Here is a 19,856-nt window from a genome sequence, read left to right as displayed (position 1 = left end):
TAGGCCTTTATACTTGAATGTTTTTCACGGGGAAAGATTTCCCCTTGTATTTGGAAATACATTTTATTCCCTTATTTATATATACAAAAGGTTTAGTAATAAAATAAATTAACATAATACAACATTCCAAACAACCAGGAATTCTTATCAGCTTTTAATGAAACCACAAATCTCACAAAATCAAAATGTATATGGATAGATACAGAAATCGAAGTGCCTCAGTATATGTATATTGATATGATAGCGAGCTATTTACAATAAATCTTAAATTTACAATAAATGTGTAATTCTTCCCCAGTTCTGTGGTATTATTAATCATCATCATCACAGTAACACACACATTCACAAGACTACTGCATATGAATAAGTGAAAAAGGCAGACAGGTGTATTCATTACACAGATTCTGTTGCGATCCCGTTCACTGCAAATGGAAGATGTTTTGCAATGAAAACTAGTTTCTATTGGACAAATTCAGGTAGGGCTCTCCCTGTTTGCATCAAACGGTAAACATTTCCATTGCAAGACATAATGAATACACCCCAGTCAGTTCATGACTACAGGGGTGTATTCCTAAGGGCATGTAGCAAAACGTTTCGCAACGGAAAACATTGAAACTAAAACCAGCCCTTTCTTATTGGACAAGTTCAGGTCAAGCCGTCCTCGTTTTGACCCGTTTGCTTGCATTTGGTTCCTAGTAAATACACCCTAGATTGCAGTATTTAACATCAAAATATATATTTTCCCAGTCTCTCATTGCTCTCTAGATTTCTGAATAGTAAAGTGGAGGTTCTAGCCATTAATCCTTCATTAATTATTCAGAAGTTTTATCAACACTTTGTCCATCTCCTTTTTGTTGACCGTATTGTAGTTCATCCATCCTCTAGGAAAAGACAACAAAGCCCTCTATTCATACCATTGATTCTAACTGAATCTGCACAGGTGACAAAGCCACATAACACTACAAAGAATAATAGCAAGGATCTGAAACGCAAGTCTTGGAGGGATGTTTGTGTGTACCTATGCTCGACAAGCTACTTAGTGATCTCATCTCACTAACCCCATTACTTCAAATCACTTTACAAGCCTTTGATTTGGGTATCCAAAAGAAGTAAGAGTACAATACCATTAAAGGAAATGTAAAAAAAACACACAAAAAAACAGCTTGAGATGTATACTTGGCTCGACACACAGCCCTTCAGGACCGGAGTTTTAGTTCCATACATGTATCATATCAAGGCACCTAACTGACAGAGCAAAGAGAGCCAGCCATGCAGAGTGAGGAAGTGGATTAAGGCTATGTTCCAGCTTTGTAGCAGCTCTCAGGAGGAGTCTAGACCTTGGTTAAGCTTCAACTACTTCCTCTGAGTGTGTGTGTGTCAATTTTTATTCAGTCACCCCCAGAAAATGAATTTAATTCATTTCCAGAATAAGCTGAGGTAAAATGTGTGTGTGAACTTGTGTTCATTAGTTGGAAGTAACACAAATCAATAGTTTTGTTCGCAAACAAGTGAGTTATACAATAATCAATAAAATGCTGAAATGAAAGCATGCCAGTAGACTATCACTGCTTGAATTATTTAAGCCAGAATAGTCTAAACTGTTAAGGAAAAAAGTAGCAGTAACATCTTTGCTCACCGTGGTGATGTATTCAGGGTGACAAATCACCTAACCTCATCCGGGAACAACATTACAAATCCCCAACGCCACAGAGAAGTACTTAATGTATGACTGGACACAAAATATTAGAATAAGCTACATGACATACGGTGGTGTTAGGTTTATGCTTTTTGACAAGGTAAACCAAATTAAAATAATTTAACAAAAACCGAAGTCTTTTGGTTGATGTAAATTTTTACATAATTGCTGTGGATAATTTTTTTTGTTTTCATACAAATTGGACCCACTTCACACCAACTATATAGATAGCATCATAAAAGAAAAAGTTCAACATAGGACACTCAATAACTCAGAAAATCAAATACACAATAACTTTACAAAAATATAAGGCATGAAACTCAAGTCCTTCAATTTTTTTAATTTAAAAAAAATGCAAGTCCACACCCTTCACCAGGACTCTGTCCATCCACTACTCCTTTTCCCACCGTTTGAGTGACATTCTTGATCAGCTCTGCATCCCAAGGAGGAACAAGGTCTGTTGTTGACAAAGAGGAAGGTGATGCAGTAATGATGGGAAATGTAGTTGGTCCAAACGTCCTTGCAAACAATGGCGATCCACGTGCTCTGTGTTTTTGTTCAGCAGTTCCCCCTTTCTATGTGCCTCCCAGGGCTCACATACAGCGGAGCACATCCAATAGGATTCACTTAACCAATCCCAGCATGCATTCCTTCTCCTAAGCAGGAAATAACCCACATTTTCTGGCCCAAAGAGAGAATGCCATGGTAATAGATACAGAGAGCTAAAGAAAACATCTGTCTCAAAGGGGTCCTGAGCTTTCTTCAGAACAATCTGAAGAAATGTGTTGACTTGAAATCCAACAGATAGTCTCAATAAAAAAATAAAAAAAATGTTTTGGACTTTGCAATGAAGTATGCTTAGATTGCATATATGTTAGCTTTATTATTGATAAATGAGTTTCTGATGAAGTCACACCATAGAGAGAAAGGACTCTTTGTTTCTGTGCCATTATAGCATCTGACAGCATGGGCAGTGCCATTGAGGCAATCTCAATTTTGAAGTAGTCAATTTTGGACATGACTCCAACAGGTTCACCAGCCAATGATGTTGGAAGTCCCACCCAGTTGACGACATTAAAATGGTGGAAGGCCTCAATGGCGCTGCCCATGCTAATACGGCCTTTTGGCCACTAGAGGCCTCTATAATTCTCTATGAGTCATATATAACTGGAAGCTATGGAGGGGGCCGATGAGTCATCTCATTATAGTCAGCCAATGGGATATTTTGTCAGCAGCAGTGGGGGCGGGGAGAAGGCAGATTATGCTACAATCTTGTTTGTTTGTTTCTTCCTATGACTGATCAATCCATGTTAAGTTTTAATTTCTCTAAATAAAAAACGTGTTTAAGGCAGAGAGCAGGGTAATCCTGATTTAGTGTGTCTCCTTCAGGATGTTTACCCTTCACACTTCTATTTCCTCTTCCCTCTTAGTTGGAGACTCTTTCTCCCCCCAACAATTTTTACCTATCCCTCCAACACCCCCACTCGATACTACCATACCCCCGATTGTCATAGTTAACCCTCTAAAAAGCCTTCTATTGGTGTCATATCATCTTCTTAAAACCTGCCCTGTCATAGGATCTTCCCCTGTTCTTGCTGTGTCATAGGCTACATTCAAAATGGCACCCTATTCCCTATATAGTTGCACTACTTTTGACCAGGGCCTATGGGGAATAGGGTGCCATTCAGTACGCAGACATAAGTGTCATAGCATCCGCTGCTCCCTCCTCTCCTTTGTTCAATTCAGGTCAGTCAGTCTCCCCCTCTCTGCTCTCCACCACCCCCAGCCGGGTCATAGTATCTCCTCCACCCCATGGGCAAAGATCATGACCAGGCCTGGCTCCAGGATCATGTCCTCCCCCATATGCTGGTTCTCACAGGCCATCACCACCACCGCCTGTTTCCCTGGGATACGCTTGGCCACGTAATTCTCATAGTAGCGCCGGTTCATCTGCCGCGTTTCCAGCGTGGCCAGGCCGGCGGGCCAGTTCCTCTCGTGGGCATTCTCGATAAGGTCGTTGACGATGGAAGGCGGGCAGCCGCTGTCGATGAGCGAGCGTTTGATGACCGCCTGGAGGACAGCGTCTGGCGTCGAGATCATGCCGCCCCAGCGGGTGACCCGAGCCGGCTGGAGGGAGTTCACCCACCTAGGAGGAGAGGTAGAGGGGAGGATGAGAGGAGAGTTGGGCTATTATAATGGTTATAATTATCAACATAATTCATGAATATGCCTCAAAAGTGGAAAGTGTTGCAGCGTAGCAGAGGTCTGCGCAGAACTGATTTCTTCATCCCCCTCATGCAGCTTTTTATACCGCACCCGCCTGCTCCCGCTGGCTTTTTGTCCAACTCCCATCAACAAGAACTGGTAGTGAAGCCGACCGCAGTCACCCAAATGTTATTTTAGGCATATGTGACACACCTCGCTGAGCAGCAATGGTCCCAGCAATATTTAAATTTGCAAAAAATAATTCAAGAAATAGGTTACCAGAGATTCTCACGTGGTCCATTACATTAGGCTATCAGTATTAGGTACTGGGCTACATCAGCCACTAGGCTAGACGTAGTTTGAAAGAGAGTTGAAACAAGAACGGACTTTCTCTTAAACAATGTTTTTTGTATAACATCGCCTACCTTAATAGGAGCGGGACGATTTGCAGGCAGAGACAAATATGGGTGACCAATATTTATTTCCATTCAATGTAGTAGGCCTAAACTATAGCTTACATCATATTTAGGAAGTACATTTCCCTTGGAAAGATAAGTGCCAAGTGCTGCTCCGCCCATGCATATAGCCTGCTCTATTTAAAGACCACACGCGCACCTGATCTCCTAACTAGGAGAGGAGAAGTAGGCTTCTGAACTTGAAGCAGTAAGAATGATGAGTGGACACATGCACATTCGCTTACATTTTGCATAGCCTATGACCCACCTTCTCGGAGCGGGACTATTTGTGGCAGATACAAAAAAAAAGGGGTATTAATATTTAAGCTGGTAAAACGGGAAAGGTGCCTTTTCCTTTTAAATGATGATAGCATTTTTTTGGTTGCACCTTGACTCATGTTGGTTGAGCACCCTACACTTCGTTTCATTATCAATATTTATTTCCAGACACTGTAGCCTAAATCATATTTATGTTAACTTCCTTGGAAAGATAACTCAGGGTTTTTCTGGATCAAAAAAGGGGCTTAGGTGGTGGAGTTGGCAGTTCAGATAACATTTTAGAGGACCCCCCCCCATCTTGGCAGTGTAGATAGACATTGATGCATTTTTAAGCCAATTTCCTGCAATTCTACACATTTCTTCATGAAACTAAGAGAAAATGTTGCCGTTTTAAAGCAAATTTCCTACAATTCAATGTATTTTGCCATAGCTAATGCTGTGTTCCTTTGCTCAAACAAAATCAGTACCGATTTTTTTTGTAATTTATTTAAAAAAAATATATATATATAAAACATTTTTAAAAAGCCAGCCAGCCCAAGGATTTCAATGGCAAACAAAATCCCTGTAACTGTGCCGTGCATCTCGGCCCATGCATTTAATTGAGACCATACATACAGTGCCTTCAGAAAGTATTCATGACCCTTGATTTACTCCACATTTTGTAAACAGGATGCATGTTTTGGAATATTTTTTATTCTGTACAGAGTTCCTTATTTTCACTATGTCAATTAGGTTAGTATTGTAGAGTAACTACAATGTTGTTGACCCATCCTCAGTTCTCCTATCATAGTCATTCAACTCTGTAACTATTTTAAAGTCACCATTGGCCTCATGGTGAAATCCCTGAGCGGTTTCCTTCCTCTCTGGCAACTGAGTTAGGAAGGATGCCTGTATCTTAGTAGTGACTGGGTGTATTGATACACCATCCAAAGTGTAATTAATAACTTCACCATGCTCAAAGGGATATTCAATGTCTGCTTTTTGAAGAATCTACCAATAGGTGCCCTTCTTTTGAGGCATTGAAAAACTTCCCTGGTCTCTGTGGTTGAATCGGTGTTTGAAATTCACTGCTCAACTGATAATTGTATGTGTTGGGGACAGAGTCATTCCAAAAATATTAATGTTAAACACTGTTATTGCAGACAGAGTAAGTCCATGCAACTTGTGAATTAAGCACATTTTTACTCCTGAACTTATTTAGGCTTGCCATACATAACAAAGGGGTTGAATACTTATTGATTGACAAGACATATCAGCTTTAAATTTTTCATTAATTTGTCAAATTTTCTAAGAACATAATTCAACTTTATGGGGTATTGTGTGTAGACCAGTGACACAAAATCTCCATTTAAACCATATTATTTTTTTTTATATAAAAAAAAGGCTGTAACAACAAAATGGGGAAAAGGTAAAGGTGTGTGAAACTTTATGAAGGCACTGTATATAGCCTTTTAAGTGCACTTGATCTTGAATGCCCAACTAGGAGAGGTAGCCCATAGGATACTGAACTTGAAGCAGAGAATTATGAGGGTGAATAGTGTGACAAAGAGGTGATTTTAATACAATAGATTGGCTAACGCATACAAAACAGAAAGATGACCGTTTCCAAATAGCCTTAATCTGCAGGACCCAAAAATATTTGAATCCCAAAGTTGTCTGTCTGACTGACCGCAGCATGAAAAATGTCCCGCGGAAATGCAGCCCCCTACAGCATAGTAAGTTATACTGTCTGATTGTGAAGTGTTCTGTGCACCACAGTGCTTAATAATCCACTCACTCCAGGATCTCATTGTACTCAATGGTGTCCTCCAGGTTCTGCAAGTTGGGGTTGGCACTGCGGATGGCCCTCATGTACGCCTTCAGTAACTGGATGTCCCGTTTCTGGAGGCAGAGAGGAGACACCACAATGGGCTAGCAGACAATGCTGACGCAATATCAACCAGATCGATTCAGATGTACAGGCACTGACACACACCAGTGAAAGCATAAGCACACTTACAGTACCAGTCAAAAGTTTGGACACACAATACTCATTCAAGGGTTTTTCTTTATGCGTTACTATTTTCTACATTGTAGAATAATAGTGAAGACATCAAACTATGAAATAACACATATGGAATCATGTAGTAACCAAACAAGTGTTAAACAAAATATATTTTATTTTGAGATTCTTCAAAGTAGCCACCTTTTGCACACTCTTGGCTTTCTTTCAACCAGTTTCACCTGGAATGCTTTTCCAACAGTCTTAAAGGAGTTCCAACATATGCAGGGCACTTGTTGGCTGTTTTTCTTCACTCTGCAGTCCAACCCATCCCAAATTATCTCAATTGGGTTGAGGTGATTGTGGAGGCCTGGTCATCTGATGCAGCACACAACCACCCTCCTTGGTCAAATTGCCCTTACACAGCCTGGAGGCAGGGGTGCCGTATAGGGAGGAAAGTTAGGACGATTCTAAGGGCCTGTGACTAACAGGAGCCCTAAAAAATGTAGAACATTAGGTTAATTTAATATTGAAGAAAACGTACCTATCATTAATATAATATTTTATTTACAAATCTAACGGTTTCTTTTTCTTTTCTTGTTTTTGGCAAAAAGTAAAACAACATCCAGAGAGCCTCTGTATTGCCGCCCCCCCTTGCTAGCTGTGAATTCCGAGTGAGGAGGGAGAGCCAGTGGAGCATCATGTCTTAGCTTCTTAAAGAAAATCTGTCTTCCAAAACCAAAAAGAAAGAAAAGAAGGAAGGTGGGTGTATGTCCACTAGGTCCACTATGTCCCAGGACAGGCATTGCAGTCTTGCCATGCTGTCCATTGAAAGCCAGTTAGCTAGAAACCTGGACTTCAAAGACTTGATCAGTGACTTTGCTAGCAAGAAGGGCCAGTGATAACTGTTAAATGGCATGGATATGGATATTGGATCACATGATGCCGACAGGCTGAGAACAAGACTAAGAACAGACTGAGAACAGGATATATCTCAAAGTAATGGCTGGATTGCCATACAATTAGTTGTGCACAATCAAGACCCCAATCTGAAGAATTGATATTGATTTGGTGACCACTTGACCTTTCCTCTAGCACCACCATCAGGCCTTATTATTTCCATTTTTACAGCCATTTATTTTCTAGTTGGTAGGTATACTTAATTCAAAAATGGTAGGTATACTTAGTTGTATTATTTTATTTGTTATATCATTCTATAGATGATTTATTTTAATTGAAGAGGTTAATTTATATTTAAGTTATATTTATTTTAAGTTATTCATTAATGTTAAGAGAATTTTCCATTCAAGAATTTTCCCATTAAAATGACATTTAGACTGTAAAAGATGGCCTCTAGCACATTTCTTATAGAGGGCATCAGTCTTGCATCAAATAGTGAATTCCACTGTATGCAGAATGTTGCATGCATGTCTGCACAGTGTTATATTTGCACAGCTCACCTGTCAGTAAATATCGTACAGTAAATATTGGACTACAACAGAGTTGCAAGCATGCAAAGGCAGCTATTTAAAGCTTTGAACGGGTCAATTGGGTTCTGGAGGTGTGTGGTTACAGCAATTGCGCAGGGTTGGTGTGGCCTGTGGTGGTGGGGCCCAAAATTATATATTTTCATGGGGCACAAAACCCCTGGCGGTGCCCCTGCCTAGAGGTGTGTTGGGTCATTGTCCTGTTGAAAAACAAATGATAGTCCCACTAAGCACAAACCAGATGGGATGGCGTATGGCTGCAGAATGCTGTGGTAGCCAAACTGGTTAAGTGTGCCTTGAATTCTAAATAAATCACTAGCAGTATCACCAGTGAAGCACCCCAACCTACATACTTCACAGTGGGAACTACACAAGCGGAGATCATCCGTCACCTAATATGCGTCTCACAAAGACATGGGGGTTGAAACCAAAAATCTCAAATTTGGACTCATCAGACCAAAGGACAGATTACCATCAGTCTAATGTCCATTGCTCGTGTTTCTTGGCCCAAGCAAGTCTCTTTTTCTTATTGGTGTGCTTTAGTAGTGGTTTCTTTGCAGTAATTCGACCATGAAGGCCTGATTTACGCACACTCTCCTTTGAACAGTTGATGTTGAGATGTGTCTGTTTCTTGAACTCTGTAAAGCATTTATTTGGGCTGCAATTTCTGAGGCTGGTCACTCTAATGAACCTATCCTCTGCAGCAGAGGTAACTCTGGGTCTTCCTTTCCTGTAGCAGTCCTCATGAGAGCCAGTTTCATCATAGCACTTGACGTTTTTTTCCGTCTGCACTTAAAGAAACTTTCAAAGTTCTTGAAATTTTCCAGATTGACTGACCTTCATGTCCTAAAGTAATGGACTGTCATCTCTCTTTGCTTATTTGAGCTGTTCTTGCCATAATATGGATTTGGTCTTTTACCAAATAGGGCTATCTTCTTTATACCACCCCTACATTGTCACAACACAACTGATTGGCTTAAAAGCATTAAGAAGAAAATAAAGTCCACAAACTAACAAGGCACACCTGTTAATTGAAATGCATTCCAGGTGACTAACTCATGAAGCTGGTTGAGAGAATGCCAAGAGTGTGCAAAGCTGTCATCTAGGCAAAGGGTGGCTACTTATAAAATATATTTGGATTTGTTTAACACTTTTTTAGTTACTACACGATTCCATGTGTTATTTCATAGTTTTGATGTCTTCACTATTATTATACAATGTAGAAAATAGTGAAAATAAAGAAAAACCCTGGAATGAGTAGCCGTATCCAAACTTTTGACTGGTACTGCACATACGCACGCACGAACATGCACACATACGTACAAATGCAGACACACACAAACCTGCTCCGCTAGCTGGTGCTTGTGTTCAGCAGAGGCCTTCTCCAGGTCTGCGATCTTGCCCTGCTGTTGCTGCACCACGCTGCGCAGGTGTTTGATGCAGTTATGGCTAGACGCCTCATCTTTAGGCATCTCCAGACTGAGGGGGAAAGAGGGAGGACATAACTCAGCAACAGCCTTTTAGTGCAACAAACTCACCCACAGCCCCAGTAAACTAACTACAACCTTTAGCCAATACCCTATACCTACTAACCCAGAGCCAGTAGCGCTACTCACCTACAGCAGAGTTTCCCAACCTGATTCTCACCCCCTCTTTGGTTGTGCTCATACAGATGACATTCAGTTTCACAGCTTTACCTATATCATTTAAATGAGTAACAAAACATGCCCCAAAATAGAGTTTTGGCGAACGCCTTTGTTGGAGCCAACCCCACTCACCCGCAGCCCTGCTCGCACTGGACGGGCCTCTTGGGGTTGTGCTGGCAGTCCCTGAGGTGAGACTGCAGCTGGTCCAGGCGCAGCATGGCAACGCAGCCAAAGCCGGCGTTGTCGCAGTTGATTTGCAGCTTGGAGAGCATGTTGCGCATGATGCGGGGCACGGGACGCAGGTGGGCCAGCGTCACCACGCTGCGGTCCACGGGGCATATCTGCTGCTGCGAGAACCACTGGGTGATGCAGGCATTGCAGAAGGCGTGCTCACAGTGAGGGGCCTAAGGGAGGGAGAAGGAGGGACACGGAGGAAGAAATGGAGAGCAAATGCTAATTGACCTGCTCCGACAAAAATGCACGTTTCTATTAAAAATAGATTTTCTGTCAATATAAAATCTATAATATATGACCATTTTGCTGTTAAAAACATGTTGGCAGAAAGAGACATTTTAATTCAAAGATTAAATTCTTAAAATGACAAGAGGAAGAGGGCATTATAAAAAAGCTAAAGGCATTAGCAGTGAAGGAGGAGTTCAGCAAGTATGGTTACATTTGGGGATAGCAGTTCTGCTGTGTGTGAAGATCTCAATGCAGGGGTGACGGTACTGATGAAATCACTGCGTGATGCTAAGCTAGCAACGGGCTGGCTAGCTTCTGTTGGCTACAATAGCCATTCCCATTACAGTCCCTGGGTGAGTCAGGAAGAAAGCTCTAAGCTACAGCCGCTACTGGGTAGCAATGGATTCCCCAGAGACCTTCTTGCCCCGTTTCCCATGCAGTCCCTGGGTGAGTCTGAAATGGCACCCTATTTCCTATATAGTCCAGAACTTTTGACCAGGGCCCTGGTACCATTTCAGACAGTCCTAGTCCTGATTCCTCCCACTACAGTAGAGTTCTATGCTGCAGTGCTGCTGATTCATACTGGGGCCCCAGAGGGAGTATAAATTATAACCACCCAGCCCAGCCATGGGACAGTCCACACAGCAGCACGGACTCCAGCAAGGTCAGTGAGTGCAGCACAGCACACTGACTGGGACTAACACACCCTCAGATACACCTAGACTCTTGTATTTAGAGCGTTGAGAACTTTTAATAATGTTCCAATTCTAGACAGTTAGCTAGGAATAAATATTCCCCATGTAATGTCAAATGGGGCGCTAACATGGCTAATGAAAAAAAAAAATGTCGCAACTCTGGTATGCTCCCATGGTGATTTATTCAGATACAACATTTTTGGTGTTTCGCTAACATGGCTGCCATAAAGAATGTTGCAATGTCATGTAAACGCATCATCATAAAGAAACCTCAATGGCCCAAATCTCTAAATACATGGCTCTGTGCACACCTAACCTCTGTTAATTCCACTCCCTCTCATTCTTTCAGTCTGGAAGATGTCAACGCTCTCAGCAGGGCATGGGAATTATACAGCTTTCACTCAGGTCTCTGATGTACAGCGCCTTCAGAAAGTATTCACACCCCTCGACTTGTTCCACATTTTGTTGTATTACAGCCGGAATTGAAATGGATTAAATAGAGATTGTATGTCAGTGGTCTACACACACCTGTATCTTCGTAGTGACTTGGTGTATTGATACACTATCCAAAGTGTCATTTATAAATTCACCAGTCCATCTACCAATAGATGCCATTCTTTGCTAGGCATTGGAAATCTTCCCTGGTCTTTGTGGTTGAATCGGTGTTTAACATGCATTGCTCGACTGGCGGACTTACAGATAATTGTACGTGTGGGGTACAGCGATGAGGTAGTCATTCAAAAATCATATTAAAACACTATTATTGCACACAGAGTGAGTCCATGTAATTGATGTGACTTGCTAAGCAATTGTGTACTCCTAAACTTATTTAGGTTTGCCATAAAAAGGGGTTGAATAATTATTCACTCAAGAAATCAGCTTTCCATTTTTTATTATTATTTGTAAACATTTCTAAAAACATAATTCCACTGACATTATGGGGTATTGTGTGTATGTCATTGACAAAAATAACTTACATTTTTTTAAATTCAGGCTGTAACACCAAAATGTGAAGGCACTGTATTATAGTGTACATACTATCTGTCCAGGCCCATGCAGGGGATGCCAGAGTAAGCAGCAGACACAGCCGAGTGCAGATGCAAGCAAACAATTCCAATCATTCCCTCTCTCTCTCAGTATACTGTATACTGAGTCTCCACTGAAAGCCCTACGGCAGTTATGTCCACATTCCTTTACTGCTGCCAGCACGCTGTGCAAAGTCCTACGACAGCTCAGAATGCATAGGCAGCATTGGCTGGAAGTGACGTTGTACTACCACACTACCTTCTTTCTGAATTAACCTACCAACGCATGAACACACGTGCCCACAGACCGGTGCCATCACACTCACAAAAACACTCCAAAACAAAGAATACTTACTACCACAGGAAATTGACCAACACACACACACACACTAAGAAATGCCTAGGCTGGACAAAGTGTTATGTACTATAAAAAGCACAAACCAGCAACTATTTTCTCCAAGGGCAAACATGTAGCAAAACAATGCTATCCTCTGCAGGTAGGTAGAATCAATAGTGTCTATTTAAAGCCACTCACCTCATGGTTGGTTTCAGTTTGGGAGCTGTGTTTGTTATACTAGTATCCTTATGCTTTATTTACATTAACAGGACAAGGCATCTCCACTCACTTCTTCTATCCCTAGTCCTTTCACCTCTGCCCCATCTTTATGCATCACTACAAACATTGGGCACATTGATTCATCTTTAAAAAGAACGAACAGATCTCCATGCAGAGCTCATCTCTCCAAATTGCCTTCTTCCCTCCCTCCGGTCCTCGGTCGCTCTCTCGCTGTCCTGTCCTCTCCGCTCTTCCTCTTGTCCACTCCTCTCTCCCCCTTGCTGACACAGCATCCCACTGAAAGCAGACTGCCCTTTAAGCTCTCCTCCCTGTCCTTTCTCTCTGCCCATCTCTTTCCTGGCCAAGATGGGGCTATTCTCATATGTCTAATCGCTTTCACCTTTCACTAGCAATGAATAGTCATCACTGGAGCTTCATCATAGAGAATCAAATTACAAGTCCAGTGATATACTGTATACGGAAATGCAAAAACAGCATAGCAGCAAGAGCACTGCAGAAAATATAGTTAAGCTATAAAGCCAGAGGGGGTGTGGTATATGACCAATATACTAAGGCTAAGGGCTGTTAGACTAATTACAGCAAAAATGGAATAGGCAAGTGGAAGGGGGAGAAAGTAAGGAACTTGTCGTTCGGCCCAGCATTAAAGACCAAAATTGGTTTAAAAAAATTGTGATACATTTTTTTAAAAGTATACCAAAAAATGGATAGCTGTTCTATATCGATTGCAAAATATACTTGACAAAAATATAAAAACGCAACATGTAAAGTGTTGGTCCCATGTTTCATGAGATTAAATATAGATCCCAGAAATGTTCCATGCATAAAAAGCTTATTCATCTCTCAAATTTGTTTACATCCCTGTTAGTGAGCATTTCTCATTTGCCAAGATGATCCAGCCACCTGACAGATGTGGCATATCAAGAAGCTGATTAAACAGCATTATCATTACACAGGTGCACCTTGTGCTGGGGGACAATAAAAGGCCACTAAAATGTGCAGTTGTCACACAACACAATGCAACAGATGTCTCAAGTTGAGAGAGTGTGCAATTGGGTCCACCAGAGCTGTTGCCAGAGAATTGAATGTTAATTTCTCTACCATAAACCACCTCTGTCATTTTAAAGAATTTAGCAGTACGTCCAACAGTCCTCACAACCGCAGACCACGTGTAACCACGCCAACCCAGGACCTCCACATACGTCTTTTTCACCTGCAGGATCAGGACAGCTGAGGAAACTGAGTATTTGTGTCTATACTAATGTCCCTGCCAATCAGAACACATTTCCCTTACTCAGTCATGTGAAATCCATAGATTAGGGCAGAATTTATTTATTTCAATTGACGGATTTCCTTAAATGAACTGTAATTCAGTAAAATCTTTGAAATTGTTGCATGTTTAGTTTATATTGTTGTTCAGTTTAGTTGATGTACCGATTCCATGGCACATGGTTTATGAACTGATACACAAAATTACACTGGATTCAAAACGTTGTTTTTCAAAGTAAATTATTATACAAAATTCCTAGCAACCAATAGAATGTTATATAAAAAACAAGTGGTCTGAATACTTCCCGAATGCACTGTATACCACAGCTTTCAGCCAATCAGCATCCAGGACTCGAACGACCTGGTTTATAATCACTTTGTAGCACTACAAAATAAAATGGCCTGCGCACAGCCTATAGGACTGAAAATTGAGAAATTTGCAAAAACTTAGACTGAAATGGCACAGCAGTTGTGTGATCAACGAGCTGACAAGTACTGGATCCTATTTCACTGAAATGGACCTGAATTTACAACACTGACAATTCCTTAATTTTCCGTGATTTCTCAGAGCACTGAAATGCAATCCAACGGCTAAAATGGTGCGGAGATGTGTATGTCACTGACCTGAACGGGCTCCTCTAGGACTCCACTGCAGATGGGGCACAGCAGGTCCTCATCTACTTCCCCCTGGAACCGGGTGACGTCGTAGCCCATGGCACATCACCGGAACCAACTACAACCTGCAGCACAGGTAGGGAAATGGTTAGTCTACAGAGTACATACAATCAAACATGACAACATATGCCTACATATCATGCATGAACAGGATCATAGTCGACATGGAACATACTCACAGAAAAAAAGTTAAATCACTCAACAATGTTTAAAATAAACAACCTATATGTGGCAGCACATTAGAAGGCACTTAGAGATGGCACTACAATTAATGGCTGTGTTACTTACAGTAAAAAGCTCTTCAACCAGTCTTGAATTAATGAGTTAGCCTAGATTTGGTGTATTATCTTTTGTTCATTGCTAAAAAAAAAAAAAAAGGCTCAATATTGGACACCTGATACACAGAAAGGAATTCTATTGCCTTTGTGTGCCTTTTCCTTTCCTTCCTCAAAAAGGGAAGTGCGCCAATCCTCAGCTATAAAACATGGTAACATGAGTGTTTGCTGCTGGTGACCTTTTTGAACACTGTGTGCTCTACGCACTGAAGTAAGTTCTGAATAAGAGAATACACTGCCTATTCAGCACAGTGGGGAAAGTACTAGAATGAGTATTCTACACCACGTTACAAAAGCAGGCATGTACTGTAATGGCATTGATGACCTTTTTAACAGTTTACACCAGAGTGATGACTTCAATATAAAAATCTGCCCACTTAGATGAGACGTCTTTCAGAAATACAAGCAAAGGGCTTGTCATAAATTAGCAGAATCTACTGCACACCCTCTCTGAGGTGATTTCATTGTGTCAAGACGGGCTGTAAAAAAGACACTTACCCACTACAGTGCAAGTGGGTTTTATTTTTGACCAAGACTAGTTGTAGTACGAACATTTGTGACCCGTTTCAGGAAACTAGGCGTATGTCGCGGGTCACTACTTCACAGGAGAACCGTTTGAACGTAAACGTTTTTGTTGTTGATCAAAATGTTTTTGGGAGGGCAGAAATGCTTTCTTGAACTTGTGAACTTTCATGTGCCTTAATAACAAACTTGTATAACATGTGTAAATACGAATAATATTGTTAAAAATTACAAGCCTAGTTGGTTAAGCCACAGGAAAAGCCAGCAACCTTCCCACTATGATTGGCTGAGATAATGAGTGGGCTGGACATGCCGAGAGATGAGTTTGGATTGGTCTACCATATAGAACACTTTTGTCTATTTGAGCTGGTGAGTAGGTAATCCTATCTAACGCAGCTTTTGAATTTTTGTTTATTTATGAATCGCGTATTAAAACTTAACAAAAAAGACCTGACTATGCAAGTATCCATTTCAATAGAAATGCACTGCAACAACTGTTTCAGAGCACTCTCGTCTGAGTGTGCAAGAGCTCAGAATAACTGATGAATTTACAAACGCTCAACACAGGCTTAATATGGCTGGTGTCAGTAAACGTTGTCAAAAAAGCGTAATTAAAATTGTTGCCAGGAGCACAGTTCGTCACCAACGCTCAGGATAACATGAAAACAGCCTAACCACCTCTGCTAGAGCGAGTGAAATGGTCCGAGTTTGGGTGATGGCTAAAAATGATTATTATGGCAATGTACACAGTCAGTATGAACTAGAGTGACTTGACACAATAACAGGTCAAGGAACGGAAACGACACAGGACGTCTTATTTAATAGCTAGCTAGCTCCATGTACAGTGGTTGCTCAACTAAAAGTTGAGATTATTCTGCGGGACTTAAGAGGTAATTTGTGGTTTAGTATGGTACCCTGCGTCACTGCTCCAGACCAGCGCAAGGGGGAGTTAGTATTGTCCAGTAAGCATAATCAGTGCTCTCTTTCAAAATTAATGGAAGAGACAAGTGGAAGGGGGAAAAGACAGCACTGCTCTGAGACAAGCATGGGGACTGGTCTTGATAAATCAATGCGATTTTTTATTTTCACTGAATCTTACCATTAGGGTGTGGAAATGTTACGCTCCTAGTACTGTAGCCTACTCCTGACCTGTCAAGTTGTACAGCTCAATATTTTTCGAACGGAAACCCCAAGGGTTTTGTTTTTCATTTTTCTTGGAATAGAAACAATATTAATCAAAAGAATTAAGCTACATTTCTTAAAAGCAATCCCATATACTATGTTCTTACATAAAAAAAAGTTTCAAATTCCCTAGTACAGTCAATATTGAAGACTGTCAAAAGCTTCTCAAAGACACCCTCTGGTGCTCTGGTGGTCAAACTAGCACTAATGGCAACAATGGCTGACAAATAACGTGCCACATAATTCTGAGGCAGCCCGCAAGGTGTGCTGCAGTATGACACAACTTTTACAGGAAGAACCACTGTATAAACAAAATACCAAGTTGAAGCTGACTGTAAGCTAGCTGACGTTAGATGGCTGGCTCACATTATGTTTATGATCTGTGTAGTAATGTTCTCAGAATGACATTTCGTATTTTTCGTTATAGCCTAATGTTAGCTAGCTAACATTGAACCTATTTGGTTAACTTTAGCTAGCAGTGATAAATCGGTTTGTCTAAACAAAAGACTCCACTTCGCCAGATGATTACATGACCCATCAAGTTAGCTAGGTGTGTCTGACGGTAATTACGGCTATCTATTGTATAATAATGCCAAAATCTGGAATTTGTCTTTCAGCATCAGTAGAACACACCCAACTCTCCTCCACCAGTCATACAAGGAGAATGGTCTAATGCCTCCCATCAAAAAGAGAGCTGGCCCAAGCAAGCACAGGTTACACCTGAATCATGCGGACTTGCAAGTGGTGAACTTCAACAACTACGCAGAGGATAATGCAATCGTGTTACCAGGACGCCACCCAGGACACAAACACCTTGGTGGAAAGCTGCTGCCATCCCATGTGACAAAAGCAGCAGTGTGGCATCTCTACAAGGAATCGATGACAACACTTGGTATGTAAAGCATAAACAACAAGTTTTGATTATTTAATTGACCTCCAAAATGATTGGCACTACTTTTATTGAGCTCACATTATTTTTGTATTTTCCAGAGGTACGTGTAGCCATACTTCCAGTTTCCAAGATGATGTTCTTTCTGTATGCAGTGCTGCTGCTCTGCACATTTGTAGGCATGTGAAACTTACCTGATAATGATGCATAAAAAATAAGTTACGTTTTACGTTACATTTTATTTTCATTAACTTATCTTAAATGTTCTTTTGTTGTTTGCAGGTGCACTATCCTTCTGACCCTATGCCAGGTCCCATTTACTTTTTAACTCCTCGCAAATCTGGCTTGTTTGGTGTCTGCTGTGAAGGAATACCACAACAAGTCAACTACTTGATTGATGAATGCATGTCATCCAGCAAAGGCAGCAGCACAGTCAACTACATGCACCATTTCTTCACCAACTAGTTGGAGAAAAACACGTGTTGACCTGAATTGTGATAACTGCAGTGGCCAAAACAAGAACAAGTTTGTGCTCTGGTATTGTGCCTGGCGGACCATGCACAAGCTCCACCACAGTCTGGACCTTCACTTCCTGATCACAGACCACACCAAGTTTGACCCCGACTGGTGCTTTGGCCTCATCAAGCAGCTCTTCAGAAAGACAAGAGTGAACACTGTCTGAGATTGCTGCTGTTGTGAAGGACAGCACTGTGACAGGGGTCAACATCCCACAGCTGGTTGGACTAGAGGATGGTACGGTGCTGGTGGAAAGCTATGGCTGGCAACAACACCTGACTACATACTTCAGGCCACTGCCACAGATCAAGCAGTATCAGCGCTTCGGGTGAATATCTTTTTCATTGCAGGAGATTATTCTTCTCATCTAAACTTGGGAGGTGAATTGATGTTGTGCAAGTTTGTAATGTCTTCATTTTTTTGTTGTTATTTCCTGTTTTACAGCTTCGATGCTCTGGAGCCTGGTGTTTTCGCAAAGGAGCGTTCGGACTCAGGTTTCAGCTGTTGCGCAATGCTGACATCCTTCCTCCCATAGATGGTCTGCCTGTACAAGCACCACCTGGACTGGACACAGCTCGACAAACTTATGTTTTTGAGAAGATCAGGGAGTTTTGTGACGAAGAGGCTATGGACATTACATCTATTTTGATATTGCTACTATGCAAGTAACCATTTGGCTGTACCGTTTATACCCTCTTTAGAGACCCATCCACTTGGCAATATGTGGCTGGGGATTATAGCATTTCTTTCACATGACCCATCAATTTAGACAAGTGTGTCTGGGTAAGCATCATCTAATTTATTGTTTACCTGGATTTTCTTAATGAATCTTTACTACACTATCTTTACTACACTACTCACTTTTTAGCACATGACCTCACATGTGAATCCTTAAGAGATGGGTGGGGCTGGCTTAACAATGAACAATGCTGAATGGGTGTCGACAAAGGAGAGCTCTCCAGTAGGTACAAAAACATTGAAAGAACATTCTCAAAAGTGAGTTTACAAGTTTGTCAACTTTCAAAGCATAATTACTTTCCCATTATTCCTCAAATGCAGTGTATGATATACCATTTTGTAGCTCTGAGTCTCTACTTTTATCCAATGTAAAAAAAAAAAACATCATTTTGCTACATAAGACCGATTTGAGTCAGTCATTTAATATTTACGGTGTGGATACTTCTTAGGCATCAGTGCACTTTGAAATAACTACCTGGATTGGTCAAATGCTACTTCATTGAGTTGGAGGATAGATTGCATTTGCCAGAAGATACCGAACATACCGTTATGCTCAATGCATGTTTACACAGATGCACTGCAGTCGGAACTCAATCATGGTTACATTAAGACACCGTGGAGCCCGCGCGAGAAATGGATCGGAAAACATACCTCAATGCAGGGATGGGATATGCCACTGTACTCTAAATGTTACCTTTATCCACACTGCTTCATCGAGAAGATTGAAATACTGCTTGTTTTCCCAGAAAACTGCCCTTTGTGTTCCCATGCTAGCTAGCAGTGGGCAATGCAGCCATTTTGCAATGGCAGCATCAGCTAATGGTCCTTGCAATCAGAAATCCTTGGGGATGTCCCTTAAAATGGTTAGGGTAGTGCTTAGGGTAGGGACATAAAGGATTCCAGATAGTACTAACAATTTCATAATGGCCGAGGTGGCTACTGCTAGCTAGCAGATGACGAAAAGCCAGTTTTCCGTGAAAACTAACAGTATTTCAATGTTCTCGAAGGAGCAGTGTGGATTAAGATACAATTTGGAGTACAGTGGTATTAAGTGCCTTCAGAAAGTACTCACACCCCTTTACTTTTCCCACATTTTGTTGTGCTACAGCCTGAATTAAAAATGTATTAAAAGTGAGAATAAAATTGTCACTGGTCTGCACACAATACCTCATAATGTCAAAAAGTGAATGTTTTTGCAATTGTTGTCACAAATTAATAAAAAATG

At 41.2% G+C, this 19,856-nt stretch overlaps 2 protein-coding genes across 5 annotated transcripts in view; one reads left to right on the top strand and one right to left on the bottom strand.

Moving 5' to 3' along the window:
• Window positions 1–127: 127 nt before the first annotated feature.
• The window catches only part of LOC109894272 (E3 ubiquitin-protein ligase NRDP1-like), a 28,359-nt gene continuing 8,630 nt past the window's right edge, over window positions 128–19,856 (bottom strand). For 2 of the 4 annotated variants that reach the window (XM_020487642.2, XM_020487662.2), the window contains 5 exons: window positions 14,399–14,514; window positions 9,882–10,153; window positions 9,447–9,582; window positions 6,413–6,516; window positions 139–3,842 (listed from right to left, as the gene is read on the bottom strand). In XM_020487642.2, the coding sequence (XP_020343231.1) occupies window positions 3,488–3,842; window positions 6,413–6,516; window positions 9,447–9,582; window positions 9,882–10,153; window positions 14,399–14,488 (957 nt within the window). In that variant the 5' untranslated portion in view covers window positions 14,489–14,514 and the 3' untranslated portion in view covers window positions 139–3,487. Of the gene's footprint in view, window positions 3,843–6,412; window positions 6,517–9,446; window positions 9,583–9,881; window positions 10,154–14,398; window positions 14,515–19,856 lie in introns of all 4 variants that reach the window. The other 2 variants (XR_004209915.1, XM_020487653.2) reach the window with 2 other exon arrangements.
• Window positions 18,417–19,856, top strand: part of LOC109894288 (SOSS complex subunit B1-B-like) — a 27,432-nt gene continuing 25,992 nt past the window's right edge. The window contains exon 1 of the mRNA XM_031823903.1: window positions 18,417–18,676. The gene's annotated coding sequence lies outside the window, so the exon portion shown is untranslated. The remainder of the gene's footprint in view (window positions 18,677–19,856) is intronic.

This window comes from Oncorhynchus kisutch, linkage group LG1, assembly GCF_002021735.2.
Source record: "Oncorhynchus kisutch isolate 150728-3 linkage group LG1, Okis_V2, whole genome shotgun sequence".
NCBI lineage: Eukaryota > Metazoa > Chordata > Actinopteri > Salmoniformes > Salmonidae > Oncorhynchus > Oncorhynchus kisutch.
This window is presented reverse-complemented; position numbering and strand designations above follow the sequence as displayed.